We start from the raw sequence: 23,059 nt of genomic DNA, 5'->3' as shown, positions 1-23,059 counted from the left end.
GCTCTGTTGTTTCTTTCCTCCATTGACCAATTCCTTCATTCCTATGTTGGCTGCTGTCTCATGCTGTCCCTCTTCATTTTTCTATTGAGCGTTGCATCATGTTCTGACCTTCCAATCCCCCATTGATCACTCTTGTGTACTCTGTCTCTTTTTCCCCATCGAAAGATGTCTTGTGCTAAGATTAGCAAGGACAGTTATGGGTCCATTACAGGCAGAGACAAGAGAATGTATAATGGAGAATAGGGAAATGGCGGAGAAACAAAACAATTACTTTGCGTCTGCACTGAGGAAGATACAGAAAATCTCCCAGAAATACTAGGGAACCAAGGGACTTTGTGAGAATGAGGAACTGAAAGAAATTAGTATTAATAAAGAGATAGTACTCAAAAAAAAAAAAGCTGGGTTGAAGCTTGATAAATCCCCTGGACCAGATGAGCTACTCCCAGTTGAAGGAGGTGGCTATAGAGAGAGTGGATGCATTGGTTGTTATCTTTCAAAATTCTATGGATTCTGGAAAGATTCCTGCAGACTGGAAAGTAGCAAATGTAACCTAGTATACTAGTATGAATTGAGAATTGGTTAACAGATAGAAAACAGAGTAGGAATAAACGGGTCATTCTCAAGATGGCAGGTTAGTACTAGTGGGGTACCACAAGGATCAGTGCTGGGGCCACAGCTGTTCATAATCTATAATTTGGATGTGGCAACCAAATGTAATATTTCCAAATTTTCTGATGACACAAAACTAGGAGCAAATGTAAGTTGTGAGGAGGATGCAAGAGGCTTCAAGGGGACTTGGACAGGCTTAGTGAATGGACAAGAGCATGGCAGATGGAATATAATGTGAATAAGTGTGAAGTTATCCACTTCGGTGTTGATGTCCAAAGGGACCTAGGTGTCTTTGTTCATAAGTCACAAAAAGCTAGTATGCAGGTGCAGCAAGCAATTAGAAAGGCAAATGGTATGTTGGCCTTCATCACAAGGGGATTTGAGTGCAGGAGTAAAAATGTCTTGCTGCAATTATATAGAGCCTTGGTGAGACCACACCTGGAGTATAGTGTACAGTTTTGCTCTCCTTATCTAAGGAGGGATATACTTACCATAGAAGGAATGCAACGGAGGTTTACCAGACTAATCCCTGGGATGGCGAGATTGAGGAAACTGGGCCTGTATTCTCTAGAGTTTTGAAGAATGAGAGGTGATCTCATTGAAACTTACAAAATTTTTACAGGGCATGACAGGGTAGATGTAGATAGGATGTTTCCTCTGGCTGGTGAGTCTAGAACCAGAAGGTATCATCTCAGAATAAGGGGTAGGCCATTTAAGACTGAGATGGGAAGGAAATTCTTCGCTCAGAGGGTGGTGAATCTTTGGAATTCTATACTCCAGAGGGCTGTGGAAGCTCAATCATTGAGCATGTTCAAGACAGAAATTGATAAATATCTGGATACTAATGACATTAACAGATATGGGGATAGGGTGGGAACGTGGCATTGTGGTAGATGATCAGCCATGATCTTGATGAATGCCGCAGTGGACTCAATGGGCTGAATGGCCTACTCTTGTTCCTGTGTTCCTTCATTCCCTCATTAGCCACTATCTCTTAATTTTCCCATTGATCGCTGTCTTGTTATGCATCCTTTCTTTCTCCTATTGACTGCTGCAGCCCTTCATTCATCTTCAGGCTGCAGTCATATTCTGTGACCCTTCATTTTTCTGTTGACTGGTGCCTCTAGCTGAGCTCCCTCATTGACTGCTGTTTTGTGCTGCCATCTCATGGCCTCTCCCATTGACCACTGCCTTGTGCTGCATTTTTTTCATTCCGCCACTGATCTTAGTTTTGTATGGAGTCCCATGTACTCCTATGCATAGCATTTCAATTTATGTCAGGCACTGCAAGAATTGGATGACTCCATATTACTAATTCTTCACCCACAGTTATATTAACCCTGTCTAAATCTAGTGATTACTGTCAGAAAGCAGGCAATTACTATGTACAGGCCGCAATATTTATATATTTTACAATATGTTACTTCCAAATAATTGGTAGAAGAACACTGAAGGAAGTCATATCAGAGGCTGTGGCTACAGTATTTCAAACATCATTAGATCTGGAAGTTGTGCAGAACACTGGAAGGTTGCCAATGTACACCTTTGTTTAAAAGGGGGAAAGGAATAACTATAAATCAGTCTGTTAACACCTTTGGTGGGTAAACTAGTAACATAAAATCAGGATTACCCCTAGAAAGATGTATGTTAATGAATAACAGCCAGTGTGGATTTGTAAAAGGCAAGTCGTGTCTGACAAGTTTAATAGAGCTCTTTGAGGTAATAATGTAGTTTATTGATGAAGGAAATTCTGTGATGGTTGTGTACATGGCATTTGATAGGTTGTTGCAATAGAGGCACACTTGTAAAATAAAAGACACATGCTATTAAGGAGAGTGTGGGAACATGGATAGTAAGTCGGTTCAAGGACAGGGAACAGAGTAGTGTTTAATGGATGTTTTTTGGATTGCAGGGATATAAATAGTGGTGTATCCAGAGGTTAGTGTTGGAACCATTGTTCTAAACATATAAAAAATAACCTTTAATTGGGGACAAAATATCTAAATTTGCAGACAATACAAAAATATGGATTGTTATCTCTGAAAAGTACAGTTGGCAACTTCAGAAGAAGGTGGACGTTTAGTCGATTGGGCAAGATAACATTTTTTGCAGAGAAATGTGCGATGATACATTTTGGAAGGATGAGTAAGGAGCGGATATATATACAAAATGGTAAAACTTTAAAAGGTGTACAGGAACAGAATGTATTGGGATTCAGATACACAAATCTTTGAAAGTTGATAAAGCGATTTGAAATAAAATCTGAGATGCCAGGTTTTATAAATAGAGCCATGGATCAAAAAAGCATTAAATTAATACTAAAACTATACGAAGCATTGGTTAAGTTGCAATTAGAATATTGTATCCAGTTTTAGGAAAAATATCAACAGCATCAAGTGGTTACAGAAAGATTCACTAAAATGATCCCAGGCATGAGAGGATTTCGTTATGAGGAGGGACTAGAGAAACTGGAACTATTTACAAATACCGATCAACCAAGAAAGATTGGATAGGCTAGGGTTGTTACAACAGAGGAGACTGAGGGGTGACTTAATTGAGGTGTACAAAATTATGAGGGGCCTACATTGAGAAGACAGGAAGGACCTGTTTCCCCCAGCAGAGAGGTCAATTACCAGGGGCCAGAGATTTAAGGCGATTGGTAGAAGGTTTAGAGAGGAAATGAGGAAAACCCTTTTCACCCAGAGGGTGGTGGGTGTCTGCAATTCACTGCCAGGAACTGTGGTGGAGGCAGAAACCCTCAATTCGTTTAAAAGGTACCTGGACATGCACCTGAAGTGCTGTAACCTGCAAGGCTATGAACCAGGTGCTGAAAGGTGGAATTAGATTGGGCGGCTAGTTTTTTCAGCCGGCACAGACATGATGGGCTGAATGGCCTCCTTCTGTACTGTAATTTTTCTATGGTTCTAATCATGATCTAATTGGCAGCTGAGGCTTGAGGGGCTGAATGGCCTATTGTTCCTACGTTCCTACTTTCATTGCTCAGTGAGTTGTTAACTAGTGGCATGAATTTCAAATCATCACCAAAAGAATAACAGGAGGGCTTAGAAGATTTTTTTAAAATGTAGAAGCATGTTATTTACATAGAATGCCTTACCAGAAAGAGTGGTGGATGCAGAATCCACATTTTTTAAATGATATGAAAAAAGCAGAAACGAGTTGAGGGGAATGGAACTTGGTTTAATGGCCTACTTATGCGCTTTAATGTGTTCTGTAGGGAGTATGTTTTTTAGTTTGCGAGGATAATCCTTTGTATAGGCCTCGAAGTGGAGTCCAGGCTCCTGACATTTTCTCAGTTTTAACTGGAATCCCAACATCCCAAATTGAGACAGGTATTTATCTAACATGCTTAGTCCATGTGTCTGGTGGGAGAAATAAGGTTTCACTATGGTGGACATATGTAGCAGTGAAATCTTTTTTAAATATTCTTTCATGGGATGCAGGCATCACTGGCTAGGCCAGCATTTGTTGCCCATACCTAATTGCCCTCAAGAAGATGGTGGTGAGCTGCCTTCTTAAACTGCTGTATCTGCAATGTTGTTAGGATGGTGTTGCAGGATTTTGACCCAGCAACAGTGAAGGAATGGCAATATATTTCCACGTCAGGATGGTGTCTGACTTGGAGGGGATCTTGCAGGTGGTGCTTTTCCCACGCGTCTGCCGTCCTTGTCCTACTTGGTGGAAGTGGTTGCGGGTTTGGAAGGTGCTGTTGAAGGAGGCTAGGTGAGTTGTTACAGTGCATCTTGTATCTGGTACACGTTGCTGCCATATGATTCGGTGGTGGAGGGGGTGAATGTTTAAGATGGTGGCAATCAAGCAGGCTACTTTGTCCTGGATGGTGCCGAGCTCCGAGTGTTGTTGGAGCTGCACTCATCCAGGCAAGTGGAGAGTATTCCATCAAAATCCTGACTTGTGCCTTGTTGATGGCGGACAGGCTTTGGGGAGTCAGAAGGTAGGTGACTCGCTGCAGAATTCCCAGCCTCTGACCTGCTCTTGTAGCTACAGTATTTATGTGGTTGCTCCAGTTCAGTTTCTGGTCAACGGTAACTCTCTGGATGTTGTTAGTGGGGGATTCAGTGATGGCAATGCCATTGAATCTCATGGGGAGATGGTTAGATTCATTCTTGTTGGAGATGGTCATTGTCTGGCACTTAAGTGGCAAGTAACATTTGCACCACACATCAGCCCAAGCCTGAATGTTGTGCAGATCTTGCTGCATATGGACACGGTCTGCTTCAGTATCTGAGGAGTTGCGAATGGTACTGAACATTGTACAATCATCAGCGAACATCCCCACTTCTGACCTTGTGATGAAGGAAGGTCATTGATGAAGCAGCTGAAGATGGTTTGACCAGGGACACTACCGTGAGGCACTCCTGCAATGTCCTGGGTCTGAGATGATTGGCCTGCTACAACAACCATCTTCCTTTGTGCTAGGTGTGACTCCAACCAGTGGACAGTTTTCCCCTTGATTTCTATTGACTTCAGTTTGGCTAGAGCTCCTTGATGCCATGCTCTGTCAATTGCTACCTTGATATCTGGCGCAATCGCTCTCACCTCATCTCTTGAGTTCAGCTCTTTTATCCATGTTTGGACAGAGGTTATAATGAGGTCAGGAGCTGAGTGGCCCTGGCAAAACACAAACAGAGCATTGACGAGTAGGTTATTGCTGAGTAAGTGGCACTTGGTAGCACTGTCGACGATACCTTCCATCACTTTGCTGATGATCAAGAGTAGACTGATGGTAATTGGCCGGATTGCATTTGTTCTGCTTTTTGTTCGTAGGACGTACTTGGGCAATTTTCCACGTTGTTGGGTAAATGCCAGTTTTGTAGCTGTACTGGAACAGTTTGGGTAGGGGCGTGGCTCGTTCTGCAGCATAGGTCTTCAGTACTACAGCCGGAATGTTGTCAGGACCCATAGCCTTTGCAGTATCCAGTGCCTTCAGCCTTTTCTTGATATCACGTGGAGCAAATAGGATTGGCTGATGACAGGCATCAGTGATGCTAGGGTCCTCCGGAAATGGCCGAAATGGATCATCCATTTGGCACTTCTGGCTAAAGATGGTTGCGAATGCTTCGGCATTATTCTGCTGAATGAAATTTGACATTAATTGCTGAAAGATCTCTTGGGAAGAAGTATTCTTCCATCCTTATGTTTTAAACAGCTTCACAACATGGTAGTTTGTGTTCACTGTTTTTGTTTTCTTTTTTCAATAAATTAGTTGATTTAACTTCTCGTGAAAGAATGGAAAGAGATAATATTAGGTTCGTCACAGCCTTTTCCTTACTCAGGCTATACACAGATTATTGTCCAAATTACCAAACTCAGATACAAGCTGCCAATAGCTGCATTTCTGTAAAATTTCTCCCTAAGTGCCAATGGTGAGCATATTAATCAAACTGCACAACCCACAGTATTCAAGTTTGACTACTTCTGTTTTACAAGTGACATGCTTATGATCCAACAAGTATGGGAACCCTAGTTTTCAATAGAGTAATGCTTCCGAAGCAAGAGCTACAGCCTCGAAAAGGGAATATGGTAGCCTGGTCATGGTCATATTGAAAGACAGAGTAGGTTCGAAAGGCTGAATGGCCTACTTCTCCCGTTTCTTATATTTTTATGGTCTAATGGGCTTGGGGTCCAAACTTTAGAAGAGCCCTCTGGTTGTACACACTCATATGCTGCAGTTCTTGGCGCATCCACTGTCAGTTTAATCCAGACAAATGTGAGGTAATGCATTTTGGAAGGTCGAATGCAGATGGGAGATATACAGTAAATGGCAGAACCCTTAGGAGTATTGACAGGCAGAGAGATCTGAGCGTACAGGTCCACAGATCACTGAAAGTGGCAACGCAGGTGGATAAGGTAGTCAGGAAGGCATACGGCGTGCTTGCCTTCATCGGTCGGGGCATAGAGTATAAAGATTGGCAAGTCATGTTGCAGCTGTACAGAACCTTAGTTAGGCCACACTTAGAATATTGCGTGCAATTCTGGTCGCCACACTACCGGAAGGACGTGGAGGCTTTGGAGAGGGTACAGAAGAGGTTTACCAGGATGTTGCCTGGTCTGGAGGGCATTAGCTATGAGGAGAGGTTGGAAAAACTCGGATTGTTTTCACTGGAACGACGGAGGTGGAGGGGTGACATGATAGAGGTTTACAAAGTTATGAGCGGCATGGACAGAGTGGATAGTCAGAAGCTTTTTCCCAGGTTGGAAGAGTCAGTTACTAGGGGACATAGGTTTAAGGTGCGAGGGGCAAAGTTTAGAGGGGATGTGCGAGGCAAGTTTTTTACACAGAGGGTGGTGAGTGCCTGGAACTTGCTGCCAGGGGAGGTGGTGGAAGCAGATACGATAGCAACGTTTAAGAGACATCTTGACAAATATATGAATAGGAAGGGAATAGAGGGATATGGGCCCCGGAAGTGCAGAAGGTGTTAGTTTCGGCAGGCATCAAGATCGGCGCAGGCTTGGAGGGCCGATTGGCCTGTTCCTGTGCTGTACTGTTATTTCTTTTGTTTTGTCTTTGTTTTGTTTTGTTTTGTCATATGGCACCAGTGATTTGGCTTTTAAAGAGTCTCTGATCTTATTTTAAGCATGGTTTTGGCTTAAAGAAAGTTTATTAGAAAGAGTTGAATTTTTAAATCCCTAAACACAACGTCCCATCGGAAATGGGTTACATGTTCAAATAGTGGAGAAATTGCTATGTGCAAACCTGGTTGCAAGATTTAGCTGACTGTCAACTTCTAGAGAAGGAATAGGATTATTGGAGGTGGGAGATGGGGACAGAGAGAAAAGATCAGAAACTCAGGAATAAAGGCAGAGAAAAATCAAGATAGATTGAGAAGAGAGCAGCAGAGAAGAATGTGGAAGAGCAGGCTAAGAGGAGATTTGATAGAGGTGTTTAAAATCATAGTGTTCAGATAGAGTAAATAAAGTGAAAATGTTTCCAATGGCTGAAGGGTCAATCAGCAGAGGGCATAGATTTTAGGTGTTTGGCAAAGGAACCAGAGGCGACATGAGTAGAAACTTTTTTATACAACGAGTAGTTAGGATTTGGAATTCACTGACTGATAGGATGTTGGATACAGATGCAATAGTAGCCTTCAAAGGGAACTGGATAAGTATTTGAAGGAGAAAAAATGGCAGGCATATGGAGAAAGAGTGGGGATTGCTCCTAAAGAGCTGGCCCAGACTTGATGGCCCAAATGGCCTTCATTCTGTGCTGTACTACTCTATTCTCAGTTGGCCAAGCCTCATAATGCACTTCTCATATCACACTCTGAATCCATTTGTTTGTGATAATACACGCCTGAGTTCTTGTACCAGATTGGGAAGAAGGGTGACAGACTCAGTGGAATTATCAATCTTGCACACACCTTCTTCCAGATTAGTAATCCTAATGTAAATCTAGCGTGTTTCTTTATCCGTCCAATCTCTGGAAGCATAAAGGGCAGATTAAACAGGAGGATCGATTGGGAGGTTTCAGCATCCATACACAGCCAAGGTTCTGCAGAAAGGTTATACTCCAAGTAACAATGTCCCTAGGTTGGACTGCTCAATAATCATCTCTTAAAGTATTCAGTACTTTTTGTAATCGTAAAAATGTAGACCCACTTTTTATTTCTGGTGATAAATGACATAACCATTGCCATTGGCAGAATTGTGAATATATCTTTACTAGATGATTAAATGTCAGATTACTACTGGATTGGATTCTTGAGCAATGACTTTGCTCTGCAGGCTATGTTTCACTTATCATACAGTATATTTTCACTAACTGCTGTACCCCATGCTCAACAGTTTTTTTTTAACCAAGAATGTAGAGTTGTTAGGCAGGATTTTTCCACCGGTTTTGGGACCCTTGCATCAGGACCAAATAGGGGTCCTGAGTCTGCACTTGCAGGAAGGACACACCAGCAATCTTCCTGGAGGTAGCCTCCTAATTGTCCACCTCCACACTCGCCATCCAATTAAAGACAACAGGCAGGCGTGCAATTCTGGTTGCCACACTACCAGAAGGATGTGGAGGCTTTGGAGAGGGTACAGAGAGGTTTAGCGGGATGTTGCCTGGTCTGGAGGGCATTAGCTATGAGGAGAGGTTGGATAAACTCGAATTGTTTTCACTGGAACGACGGAGGTGGAGGGGCAACATGATAGAGGTTTACAAAGTTATGAGCGGCATGGACAGAGTGGATAGTCAGAAGCTTTTTCCCAGGTTGGAAGAGTCAGTTACTAGGGGACATAGGTTTAAGGTGCGAGGGGCAAAGTTTAAATGGGATGTGCGAGGCAAGTTCTTTACACAGAGGGTGGTGAGTGTCTGGAACTTGTTGCTGGGGGAGGTGGTGGAAGCAGGTACCATAGAGACGTTTAAGAGGCACCTTGACAAATACATGAATAGGAAGGGAATAGAGGGATACGGACCCTGGAAGTGCAGAAGGTTTTAGGCAGGCATCAAGATCGGCGCAGGCTTGGAGGGCCGAATGGCCTGTTCCTGTGCTGTACTGTTCTTTGTTCTTCTTCTCAATACTGCAGGATCTGTCAGGGCCAGCAGCTCTGGAGCCTCGCCAGCCTTACCTGGAGAGGTGGCCGCTGCTGAGGCTGGTAGGAAACTTCAAGGGCGTCTCAACATAGTATCCTCAGAGGTAAAACTAAATAATTATTTCGGGGTGGGGGAGAAATGGTAGGTCCCTCAGCATGGAGGGGAAACCCCTCCAAATGGATTGGCTTTGCGGAGCACCCTTGATGCCCACGATCCCCGTCTTTTGGGGGATGGAGGCTGTGACTCCAGTGGCCTCTGGCCTGCCGCCATTAAGCTGGCGGCCTCTGCACATGCAGGGTCCGCTCTGCCTCCATGGTGCAGACAGTCGATCCGCATTCCTGACTGTCCCTGGGAAATGTCCCCAGTGGCAGGAATGCACAGGGAGCCATCTGGATGTGGGTACCCAATATATTCCCCGTCCAAGCCTGCCACCATGAGGGCAGGAAAATTCTGCCTGTTGGGTCTCTGTTAAGGCATTGGTGTGTTTGCAGTGAATAATATTCAACAAAACAGTGTGACCTGAATATATTAAACCTGAACAGCAAGATCCCATGAAATGTTACTTCTCAAGAATCCAATCCAGTAGTAATCTGTCATATTTAATAATCTAGTGAAGATATCATCACCACTATTCTGCCAACGGCAATGATTATGACATTCGTCACCAGAAACACATTTAATTCTAAAAAGAATAACTTTTACAAGTATAAATTTTGGTTCTGTAACAGTTACAAATGAATTGTGTATCTCAAACATACTTAAAATCAAAGGGATATGTAGTGTAATGTGTAGGATTATGTTTATACAGTGAGTAGGAGTAGTTTACAGCATGAACATGTGAGGCCGTCTTACTGAAAACTACTTACAAAGTTCAGGTTTCTTTTTGGACAGTTATGTTCTCCTAAGCAGCAGCAATTAGCATCTTAAATAAAAGCAAATTACTGCAGATGCTGGAAATCTGAAACAAAACAAGGTGCTGGAAATACTCAGCGGGTTTGGCAGTGTCTGTGGAGAGAGAAGCAAAGTTAATGTTTCAGGTCTGTGATCTGTCATCAGAACTAGCAAAGGTTAGAAAAAAATTAGGTTTTAAGCAAGTGAAGGGGAGGGGGGTAGGGGAGACAACAAAGGGGAAGGTGTTTGATAGGGCAGAGGGAGATTAAATAACAAAACTGTCCTGGGACAAAGGCAAAGTGTGTGTTAATGCTTGTGGTGAAAGAAAAAGCATTAGTCCAGAGAGAGTGCTAATAGCAGAACAATGAGCAGCTCTGACTACATGAAGAGCAGACACATGGTTAAAACATAAAACACTTAATAAAAAAAAAATGACAGTCATGCTCTGAAGTTATTGAACTCAATGTTCAGTCCGCAAAGCTGGAGAGTGCCTAATCGAAAGATCGGGTGTTGCTTCTCGAGCTTGAGTTGATGTTCACTGGAGCAGGCCAAAGACAGAAATGTTGGCATGAGAGCGGTGAGGGGGGAGGGGGGTGGAGGTGGAGGGTTGAAATGGCAAGCAACTGGAAGCTCAGGGTCATGCTTTTGAACTGAGCGGAGGTGCTCTGCAAAACAGTCACCCAACCTGCATTTGGTCTCCCGCATTGCGAGCAGCGAATACAGTATACTAAATTGAAAGAAGTACAAGTAAATTGCTGCTTCACCTGAAAGGAGTGTTTGGGGCTTTAGATAGTGAGGAGAGAGGAGGTAAAAGGACAGGTATTACACCTCCTGCAATTGCTTGGGAAGGTGCCGTGAGAAGGAGATGAGATGTCGGGGGTAAATGGAGGAGTGGACCAGGGTGTCGCGGAGTGAACAATCCCTTTGGAATGCTGGGAGGGGAGGAGAAGATATGTTTGGTAGTGCCATCACGCTGGAGATGGCGGAGGATGATCCTCTGGATGTGGAGGCTGGTGGGGTGGAAAGTGAGGACAAGGGGAACCCTGTCACTGTTCTGGGAGGGAGGGGAAGGCATGAGGACAGAAGTGCAGGAAATGGGTCGGACATGGGTGAAGGCCCTGTCAACCACATTGGGGGGAATCCTCGGTTGAGGAAAAAGGAAGACATAGCAGAGGCGCTGTTGTAGAAGGTTGCATCATCAAAGCAGATGCATCGGAGACGGAGAAAGTGGGAGAATGGAATAGAGTCCTTACAGGAGGCAGGGTGTGAAGAAGTGTAGTCAAGGAAACTGTTGGGGTCCGTGGGCTTATAATGAATATTAGTGGACAACCAATCCCCAGAGATGGAGACACAGAAGTCGGAGAAGGGAAGTGTCGGAGATGGACCATGTAAAAGTGAGAGAAGGGTGGAAATTGGAAGCAAAGTTGATGAAGTTTAGCAATTAGCATTTTATTGGCTTCAGAATGAGCCTCTTTGGCATTTTCCTACATGGATTGTTAAGCAGGTCGAAAATCAAATTTCTGTTTGTTAAAACCTATTGTGAAGGGACATATCAAATTAGGCACAACTCCACATTAGCACAAGACCACGTTCTTCAAGGTTAACATCTATTGGGAAAGGCAATTGGGGTATAACGCTTCTGTTTTAAAACAATGTATTTCTGACTTCAATGGAAGATTAGCTGTTGTGGAAATATGGAAAAGAAAATAAGGAAAGAAAGATATTGTAGCTGTAAAGTGTTACTGTGACATTGATACCACAGATATTTAAGATGTACAAATATCCGATCATACAATGATACAGTGCCGGAGGCCATTTGGCCCATTGTGCCTGTTTAAAAGAAATCAGCTTTTAAAAAATTTAATTCCATTAATTTTAATGGCAGTCCATCTCCAGAATACTGCTCTTGTAAGTCATACAGAACAAACAGTGATGAGTATATTGCAGCAAGTTATTTTATGTAGCTTGTCACTGCATACGAGAGCTATTAACTATATGTTTTCTTAAATTTGTGCTCATCAAGTTGAAAGATGTTAATGCCAGGGAATGGAACACTTTATATTTCAGGGACTATTATCAGCATCAAGCACTCCCAGGCCAAGTAAAATGCAGTAAGATGTGGAGCAAAGCTCTCTCTGTCGAAAACAGTATGTCTTAAACCCAATGCAGAAGAGCAATCCACCCAAACTTGTATGATATTTTCCATTTCTGACCAGAACCATCCTGTGATCTCTGGGCAGTGTTGGCAGTATTATTTAAAGGAGCCAGCGATAAACAGATTAACAGGTCATTCAAGTCTACGGTAGGATATTGCTGGTTCAGAATAGTTCCCATATTTGCATACACTGCAATTTATGATTGATGAAATGAACAAAGAGAAAATAGGCCATTACAAAGTTAGGAAAACACAAAAACTATAAGCACTGAACCAACCATGAAGAAAATTCCAGGCACAAAAATATATAGATGAATAGAAACTTTCAGGCTATGTACTTACACTGGATACATATTGGCATTATTTAACTCAATGTAAAATATAAAAGAACATATGCTGCACAATTATTATCCATCCAATTTATAATTGTCTTATTAATATTTTTAATGAAATAAACTAAAAGTTACCCAAAGAAAAGGGGAGATTACAGGTGGGGAGTAGTTTGCAAGAATGGAGAAGTCATGTTGGATTTTTGAGGAGATGGTTCATGATGGCAGAATTGAAGGATCCTTCAAGGCCAGTAAATGGAGCTAAGAAAGCAGTCCTGTGCTAATGTGGAATCATGTCTAATTTGATATGTCCCTTTCCGGTAGGTTTTAATAAACAACAGAAATTTGTTTTTTGATCTGTTTAACAGTTCCTGTAGGAAAGTGCTAAATAGGCTTATTCTGAAGCCAAAAAGAAGCTAACTTGTTGCTTATGGAAACATAACTGTCCATAACTGTAAGTAGTTATTGGCAATTTTTCCCTTATAATTGTAAAAACAAAACTTTCAGGGGCACTGTCCCCTGCATGCTCCTTAGAAAATCTGAAATCAGATAATGCTAACTGCTGCAAGTTAATCTTGAACAAAAATAAATCTTGCTGCTTTGCAGATGTGTTAATCTTTGCACTTTACAGGTTTGAATATGCAGATTAAAATAAAAACAAAAACTCTAAGTGTTAGAAATATGAAATGAAAGATGAAATACACAGGTCCATCAACAGCCGAGAAGTGAATAGACATAGGAACACATGAACAAGAGTAGACCATTGAGTCCCTTGAGCCTATTCCACCATTCAGTGAGATCATGTCTGATCTGTAACTTAGCTCCTGCATTCACTGGCTTGAAGTTTCCTTCAAATTTGCCATCATTATCCCTGTCCTCAAAAAAAACAACCTTTGACCTCTCCATCCTTCCAACCTCCCCTTTTCTCTCCAGTCCTCCAAAAGCCATGCCCCGCTTTCCTAAAACTCCATGTTTGAATCCCTCTAATCAGGTTGCCACCCCTGTCATTGTACTGAAACGGCTTTTATCAAAGTCACAAATTACATCCCAGGTGACTGAGACAAAGATAACCTATTCCTCCTCATCCTCTATCTGTCTGCAGCCTTTGACATGGTTGACCACACCGTCCTCCTCCAGTGCCTCTCCACCATCATCCAGGGGTGGGACTGCTCTCACCTGGTTCCATTCTTACCCATATAATCACAGCCAAAGAATCACTTGCAATGGTTTCTCTTCCCGCTGCCGAACATTATCTCTGTTGTCCCCCAAGGATCTATCCTTGTCCCCTTCTATGTCTCATCTATATGCTGCCTCGACATCATCATCTGAAGACATAGCATCAGGCGCCACATGTATGCTGACGGCACCCAGCTCTACCACACCACCACCACTCTCGAGCATTCCACATTCTCTAAACTGTTAGATTGTTTGTCCGACATCCAGCACGAGATGAGCAGAAATTTCCTCCAACTAAATATTGGGAATACCAAAGTCATTTTCTTTGGTCCCTGCCACAAGCTCTGTTCCCTAGCCACCAATTCCGTCTGTCTCCCTGGCAACTGTCTGAAGCTGAACCAGACTCTTCACAACCTTGGTGTCATATTTGAAACTGAAGTGAGCTTTCAACTCCATATTTGTGCCATCACTAAGACCACTTATTTCCACCTCCATTAACATCACCTGACTCCACCCCTGCCTCAACCTTGCTTTTGTTACCTCAAGACTTGACTACTCCAATGAACTCCTGACTGACCTCCACATTCGACCTTCCATAAACTTGAGGTTATCTAAAACTCTGCTAGCCATGTCCTAACTTGTAACAAGCCTTATTCATCCATCATCTGTGCGCTGGCTAATGTACATTGGCTCCTAGTTAAGTAACACACAAATTTTTTAAAATTCTGATCCTTGTTTTTAAATCTTTCCAAGGCCTTGCCCTTCCCTTTTTCTTTAATCTCCTCCAGTGCCACAATGATCCGAGATATATTTGCTCCTCAAATTCTGGTCTCTTGAACTACCCTGATTTTAATTCTTCCTCCATTTGTCGCTGTGCCTTCAGCTGCCTAGGCCCTAAGTTCTGGAATTCCCTCCCTAAACCTTTCCGCTCTCCACCTCACTTTTCTCCTTTAAGATGTTCTTTAAAACCAAGTTTTTGGTTACCTGCCCTAATATCTCAAAGTCAAATTTTGTTTTATAATGCTTCTGTGAAGTGCCTTGAGATGTTTTATTACGTTTAAGGTGCTGTATAAATATAAATTGTTGTTGACTCCATTTTCTTTTATACCCTTGGGTAGCAAAATTTTATCGATCACGGATTTAAAATGATCAATTGAGCTAGTATCTACTTCTTTTTGTGGGAGAGAATTCCAGACTTCTGTCATCCTTTGGGTGAAGAAATGTTTCATAACTTCTCTCCTGAATGGCTTGGCTGTGATTTTAATGTTATGACCCCTTTTCCTAGATTCTCCCACAAGCAGTAAAAGTTTCTCCTCTACCTACCTTGTCAATTCCTTTCAAAGTTCTAAATACCTCAATCAAATCAAACCTTCTGTATACCAGAGAATACAAGCCTACTTTATATAATTTCTCCTCATAATCTAATCCTTAGAGCTCTGGTAACATTCTGGTGAATCAGTGCTGCATTCCTTCCGAGGCCATTATATCCTTTCTAAGATGCAGTGCCCAGAACTATATACAGTATTTCAGATGTGGTCTAACCAGGGCTTTATAAAGCTGTAGTAAAACGTCCTCCCCTTTTATATTCTAATCCTCTAGTTATAAAGGTGAGCACTCAATTAGTCTTTTTGAGTATCTTTTGTATCTCACCACTACATTTTAATGATCTGTTTACATGGACTCCAAAATTTCTTTGGACTGCCACTGTTCCTAGCTTTTCACTATTTAAATAATATCCATCTATCCTTTCTTGGTCCAAAATAGATAATCTCATGCTTAATTTAGGTTATAATCCATCAGGCACAGTTTTACCCACTCATTTAATCTATCAGTGTCTCTTTTTGTAATTATATGGTCCCATCTACACTACTTGCAATGCCATCAATCTTTGCTTCATCGGCAAACTCGGATATATGACTCGCTATTGCATTATATGTCATTAATAAATATAGTGAATAGTTGAGGCCCCAGCACAGAACCTTGTGGGACGCCACTAGTCACTTCCAATTCGAGACAAGTTATGATGTTTTGGGCTTGTCTCCTTCATCAGGAGACACCCAAAATGCCATGACCTGCCTGTTTTCTTTACAGATGTTAATTGACCATTGCATATTTCCAGTATGTTCTGGGACCATTGATGTTTTCCGACCACTGAGCTCTGCTGGTTGTGATGTTCTTTGTGAAACTTGCTTTATGTTGAGTTTTGACATTTTTTCTTGGAAATTCTTACTGAACTGCATTCATCTGATTCATAACTGCTACACCATTGTAAAATGTTTTTGTTTAAATTATTAGTAGTTTAGCAGGGCAGCTGAAAAATGCCCAGAGAGCAAGTCATTCAAATCAAGATGTTGTTGACAAAAGGGTTAACAATGAAACTCTAAATCAAAGAGCAAATGTTCTTACAAATAACTTATTACAGTGAATATAAATTAATTCTTAAATTCAAATTTCAGTTTCTGTGAAAATTCAAGCAATTATGCAAATACCCCGTCAACATTGGATGTGGGAGCAGTCAAAGATAGTTTAAGATTATTACACTGCAAGGGAAGCTATCTGCATATGTAATGAGGCGGCACATTTGTTATGGTACTTAGTTTCGTGGGTGATATCAGAAGCATGTTCTGCTTGGTGTAGCTAGACTGCATTTTTTTCCTTCTCCATTTGGTTTTCTCTCCTTTCCTAAAATGGCTAATTCATGCTGGGATATGATTTCAGGGTCAATATCTGTGAAACAAAACAGACTCTTCTGATATTTCAGGCTTGTACCCTTCATCAGTGATCCTCTAGTACCATACCAACATGGCTATTCTGCATGTGTGAACCTGGGTAGTGAGTGATGAAAGGTTGTTCAACTGTAGGGGCATTACAGTTGAGTCTAATCCTGTTCTGAACAATGGCACATGTAGATTTACCAGCAGGAATCACTGGAAAGAGCAGTAGAATATTAGCACAATCGGCAATCAGGAGAGCAACGCTCGGTTGACTGTTTTTTCTTGTCCCCAATTTTAATAACATTGAAGTCAATCATAGAGCACCTACTGGCTCTCGGTAGAAGCAGAAAACTCAGCACAGATCAGGAATCAAAACTGGGATATGCTTGGCTGTATGGCTCAGCTGCACACTGAGCAGTGGATTTATGGAACTTAAGGGATTGTATGGGCATTGAACTATCATGAGAGTCTATGCATGTATATTGTTTATGCTAAATGAACATTTGTATTTAGTGTAGGTTTTTCAGATAAAGTGCATGGTGGTGAATACAGATTAGCTATAAAAACAGGATACAAGAACTACATGATTGTGCTGTCTGCTCCCAGTATCCTAAACATGAATGCCTGCCTGTGCACAGCATCTACAATGTTCAGGCAGGGGATTCCATTCCACTGAGAGATATCTCCATTTGTATTGCTCGCTGCAAATTATTTTATGATGACAGCCCACCAGCCTGTCTAAATTTAATATCATTGTTTATTTTTGTAGTTACATTGAAAGGCTAATTAGAGGAGCCCAAAATGTGTAGAGGTAAAACATGACAGAGATTATTTCAGTTCTACAACAGTAAGGGAAGAGGTGAGAACCATACGAAGATGCAAATGGACTTGAAACAGAGGATGAGCGCAAGTTAGTAAAAATTTTAAATGATTTCTTCCTCCAAATAGTCACGAGAGAGGACATGAGCAGTATGCCCTTAAAAAGAGATAACCCAGGCAAAATGAATGTCTTTGATATAATGAGATTGAACTAGACAGGCTAAAAAGCTCAAAACAAATAAATCCCCAAGGATAACTGGCATTTATCCTGGTGTGCTAAGAGAGGCTACGGAAGAGATTCATAAGGCATTAACAATCATTACGAGGGACTCACGGGACATTACACTGGAGAGGTAGCAGTATATTGGAAATATCCTATTGTGGTGTTGGTATTCTAAAAGTGTGACATAACAGACACAAGCAACTAGGAACCCATTAATCCTAATTTCAGTTCTGTGAAAAATAATGGAATTAATCATCAGGAGTAAATTTGAATATTATCTATTGTTATGACCAAGGTGGGAGGAGTGCACTGTTAATTCAGTCCCACTTCTCCACAGGTCGCAACATTTCTTTTCAATTTTTCCACTTACTGAAACAATCAGATACACTATTTTCCCCAGAATATATCACACTAACCAGCTTTTTTTTTCTGAACAACAAAATTAATGGTTTATTATAAAACAAGGTTTAACTAGTAATGAAGCAAAACAATATTACACAGATCAAATTTTTAAAAATCCAACATTAAATTTTAAAAGTCCCCTTTCTACCTTAATCAGATTTTAAAGTCCCTCTTTACCTTAGTCCCTTGACACTCACGCATACCCACATATAAGTATACTGGATAACCGAAAACTAATAAAAAGGGATTTTTGGGTCAGAGCTCTGTTACAGACAAAAAAACCCAGGCAGATTACTTGCCCACCCCTGAAGAAAACAGTCGATGAGACGCTGCAGCAAAACTGGCACACAGTCCAACCTTCGAGTACATGTAGACAGGATCTTTAGAACAGTTCTCTTCGGGCAGCGTTGTGAATTTTTTAGCAGGCTTTCTTCAAATACAGGGGGGGAAAAATGAATTGATACAATGGACTTCTCAGTCTTTCAGGGAATTTCTGGAAAGCGAGTTGGGTTGTAGTCTTCTGTTCTTCCTTGGAACTTTCTCCTTCTGTCCTTTTTTGACACTTCAGCAGTTGGCTTTTATCATCTTCCAGAAGGTAAAACCCGCGCTGACACATAACCAGAAAACCGGTCAGTTTTCTGCCCAGCCAGATGTGCTCTGCTACAACTGGGCTTGTCCAATCAAAGGAGCGCTTGTGACAATTAGCAACATTGTTGCCAATCCGGCTCCCTCAATCCTCTTTTTTTTTCAGGTTTGCACTTGCTGCTGTTCAATATTCAGTGTATTAACAGATAATCTGTACTAATGCTTTGTCTTTCAACACACCATTAACATATTGTTTGCCTTTGCTCCATGACCTTTTGGTCAGCTATGTGGCCTGGTCCAATCTAGACCTCCTTTGTTATCTCTTGCCCCACCCCCACCTCACTTGCTTATAACCTGTGACTTTTCTAATATTTGTCAGTTCCGATGAAGGGTCACTGACCCGATACGTTAACTCTGCTTCTCTTTCCACAGATGCTGCGAGACCTGCTGAGTGATTCCAGCATTTCTTGTTTTTATCCCTTAATCCTCTTGGTGGCTTCCTTTTTAAAAAGAAAGCTGGTCCAACATTTTCAGCTTAACCATAAATTCCTTTAAAAATATTTTTTAACAAAAAAGAATTGCTTTCATAACACAATGTAACACACCTAGTATACAGCAGCCAACCTTGATTAAGCATGGGAAGGTCCTGCATGATTAACTTTATTGATTTATTTAGGTATAGTAGCCTAATAGTTGTGGTACTAGGCTAGCAGCACGGAGATTGTGAGTTTACTTGGTTTTTATCAGTAATCCAGCAGCCTTCAAGGTAACTTTTTTTCTGGTACTAGCCCCCAAATTACCAGTTATACTGAGTTCAGTGTCACATTTTGTCATGGAAAGTTTTCTGGGTTGCTGTTCCAAAAGTGTAACAGCTTGATAACCAAACCCTCAATGATTTGGCCTTATACATATGTGTGATTGGTTATTTTTTGTTTTGTAAGCAATTAGAGAGCTACACACTACTGACACAAAGAAGAAAATTGCAGTTTCTCAGGCCAAATAAAAACAATGTTATTTTAATGTCTGTACAAAATGGCAGCTTGGCCCAGTGGTGGTGCTGTGTCACCTCTGAGTTAGAAGCTTTGAAATTCAAGCCACAGAGCAAGAACTGAGCACATAATGCAGCCAACAGTTCCATGCAGTACGAAGGGTAGTTGGAAGTGCTGTCTTTCAGATGAGATATTGAGCCAAAGCCCTATCCAACTGTTCAAAAAAAGGTAAAAGATCCCATTGCACTGTTACAATCCTGTTGGAAACCAATAACTTTTTTAAAAAAGAAATTCGAACTCCCAGTTATTAACTGAAAGAATTACGCTACAAGATTTCACATTTTAAAGAAAAACCTTTACTGTGCAAGAGTTAAACAAAGCAAGCACCACTAACTTAAAATGATAACTTGTAATCACTTATACTGATAACCCAAAATCTGAATAGAACTCTCCCCGTTTGACTTTTACTTTCACCTAAGAGTTCCCCTATACTTTACAGGATCTTAACGTTCCTTCATTTTTCCTGGGGCCAATCCAAAACATACCACAACTCTCAGGAATTCACTTTGACTGTCCTTAGTGTTGCAACTATCCTCCGAGATATGAGATCTCTTGGTGTCCTTCCGCTAGCATCTCGCAAGGTGAACCCTTCAACTCTCCTTCAACACCTCACGATTGTGGATTCCTCAGCCTGAGCATGGGCCTCGCATCTGTGTGTAGTAGCTCCAAATCAGAAACACCCCTGGTTCCTGATGATCTCTTTGATCATTGTCCCAGCTTCTGGCAGAATCTCTCTCTGCCTGATTCAAGCTGCTCCAAACACATACTGACTCTGTGAACAATCTCAGAGATAAAATACCAGACCAAAAGACATCTCCCTGCATCATCTATCTCCAGAGCAATGTGGTACATCTGGGATATACCAGATCGCAATTTAAACTAATTTAACTTATAGCTTTAAAAATCTTTTGATCCTGAGCCTACATGAATAATTCACATTGCTAACGAAGACAGGGTAATTCTCTTCAGAATTATTGTCCTCAGCTCCCCAACTAAATGGTCTCACCTGCTGTTTTATGGCTCTCACCCCTCTAACTCTGACCCTGTAAGTACACATGGAAAGACCTTTGAAGTGTAAGTACCTTGGATGGTCTGGCAACTTTTGAATTCCAGAGTTTCAATTACCTTACATTTACAAATTTTATGTTCTCAAAACTTAAAGTTACCTGTAAAAATATTAATATAAACCATGAACGAGATGATTGTAACGACATGGTGTTCTCCAAGTGCACTGGCCAACATTTATCCCTCAACCAACACAATCAAAAAAGTTTGATTGGTTAGTTAATTCACTTTGTATTTGAGACCTTGTTCACAAATTACTTCAAAAATGATTCCTTGGTGTGAAGCGCTCTGGAACCTGCTGAGGATGTGAAAGGTACTATATGACTGCAAGTTCTTTCTATCAGCTGATTATTTTTCCCTTTCCATAAAGTTTATAACTTGTTTTGTTTCTTGCCCCCTTCTGCCATGAAAATAAAAATGCCAGCTTCAAAGGAAGCTTCATGCCACATCACGTCCAATGAAATATTCTCTCTTGAAAGTATTAATCTGTTGAATATACTCCATGTTCCTTACAGAAGGCAGTTCAGTGAGAATTTACAAGCTAAAGATTTTCTCTTTTTGTTCAAAGCAATTTGTCCCAGAACACTGTCCGGTAATGGTGGATTCCACAGACCAACAACCTAACTGGTAAGAGCACTTCAGCTGCTTGCTGTAATTATGCATATTCGATTGCAGAAGTCTTCTATGTGTATATAACTCAATAGCACATGTCAGTATAGCAATGTACCACAAAGCCAAGAGAAGAAATAATGAATTTACATCAATATCCTCCATACAGTGAGTTTCAGACTGAGGATGGTTTGCCCCAAGGGGAGAAGAATAACGAAGAATTACAAATTGAATTAAATAAATCTAAACATATATATGAACATACAAACTAGGAACAGGAGTAGGCTATTCGGCCCTTGGAGCCTGCTCCGCCATTCTATATGATCATGGCTGATCTGTTTGTGGATATAACTCCACTTTCCTGCCTACCCCGATACCCTTTGACTCCCTTGTTTGTCAAGAATCTGTCTACCTCTGCCTTAAAAACATTGAGTGGCCCTGCCTCCAGGCCCTGCACCGCTCTCCGGGGAAGAGAGTTCCACAGACTCGCAACCCTCAGAGAAAAAAGTTCCCCTTATCTCTGTCTTAAATGGGAGATCCCTTATTTTTAAACTGTGCCCCCTAGATTTAGACTTTCTCACAAGGGGAAACATACTTTCAACATCCACCTTGTTAAGTCCCCTCAGGATCTTATATGTTTCAAAAAGATCACCTCTCATCCTTCAAAACTCCAATGAATGCAGGCCCAACCTGTCCAACCAGATTCAGAGCGCTGAAAACAGCAGAGGCCTTAAAGGAGTGTAGAAAGTGTAGGGAGGTACTTAAAAAAAAAAAAAGTACTTAGGAGAGCTAAGAGGGGGCATGAAAAAACACTGGCGGGCAAGATAAAGGAACATCCCAAGGCGTTTTATAAGTATATTAAAGGCAAAAGGATAACCAGAGAAAGAGTAGGCCCCATTAGGGACCAAAGTAGCAATCTGTGTGTAGAGCCGGAGCACGTAGGTGAGGTTTTAAATGATTACTTTTCATCTGTGTTCACTATGGAGAAGGACAATGTAGGTGCAGAGATCAGGGAGGGGGATTGTGATATAGTTGAACAAATTAGCATTGAAAGGGAGGAGGTATTAGCGTTTCTAGCGGGCTTAAAACTGGATAACTCCCCAGGCCCAGATGAGATGTATCCCAGGTTGTTCTGTGAGACAAGGGAGGAGATAGCAGGGGCTCTGACACAAATTTTCAAATTCTCTGGCCACAGGAGAGGTGCCAGAGGACTGGAGGACAGCGAATGTAGTACCATTATTCAAGAAGGGTAGCAGGGATAAACCAGGTAATTACAGGCCAGTGAGTCTAACATCGGTGATAGGGAAACTATTGGAAAAAATTCTGAGAGACCGGGTTAATCTCCACTTGGAGAGGCAGGGATTAATCAAGGATAATCAGCATGGCTTTGTCAAGGGGAGATCATATCTAACAAATTTGATTGAATTTTTCGAGGAAGTGACTAGATGTGTAGATGAGGGTAAAACAGTTGATGTAGTCTACATGGACTTCAGTAAGGCTTTTGATAAGGTCCCACATGGGAGATTGGTTAAGAAGGTAAGAGCCCATGGGATCCAGGGCAAGTTGGCAAATTGGATCCAAAATTGGCTTAGTGGCAGGAGGCAGAGGGTGATGGTCGAGGGTTGTTTTTGCAAGTGGAAGTCTGTGACCAGTGGTGTACTGCAGGGATCGGTGCTTGGACCCTTGCTGTTTGTAGTGTACGTTCATGATTTAGACGTGAATATAGGAGGTATGATCAGTAAGTTCGCAGAAGACTCAAAAATTGGTGGTGTCGTAAATAGTGAGGAGGAAAGCCTTAGATTACAAGACGATATAGATGGGCTGGTAAGATGGGCAGAGCAGTGGCAAATGGAATTTAATCCTGAGAAGGGTG

The 23,059-nt window shown here is 41.6% G+C and overlaps 1 protein-coding gene across 3 annotated transcripts in view; it reads left to right on the top strand.

Annotated features, from left to right (window-relative positions):
• The window catches only part of fam204a (family with sequence similarity 204 member A), an 88,076-nt gene that overhangs the window by 799 nt on the left and 64,218 nt on the right, over positions 1-23,059 (top strand). For all 3 annotated transcript variants that reach the window (XM_068052989.1, XM_068052988.1, XM_068052987.1), the window contains exon 2: positions 21,146-21,204. In XM_068052989.1, the coding sequence (XP_067909090.1) occupies positions 21,173-21,204 (32 nt within the window). In that variant the 5' untranslated portion in view covers positions 21,146-21,172. The remainder of the gene's footprint in view (positions 1-21,145; positions 21,205-23,059) is intronic.

Source organism: Heterodontus francisci, chromosome 20, assembly GCF_036365525.1.
Source record: "Heterodontus francisci isolate sHetFra1 chromosome 20, sHetFra1.hap1, whole genome shotgun sequence".
In the NCBI taxonomy this organism is placed as follows: domain Eukaryota; kingdom Metazoa; phylum Chordata; class Chondrichthyes; order Heterodontiformes; family Heterodontidae; genus Heterodontus; species Heterodontus francisci.
This window is presented reverse-complemented; position numbering and strand designations above follow the sequence as displayed.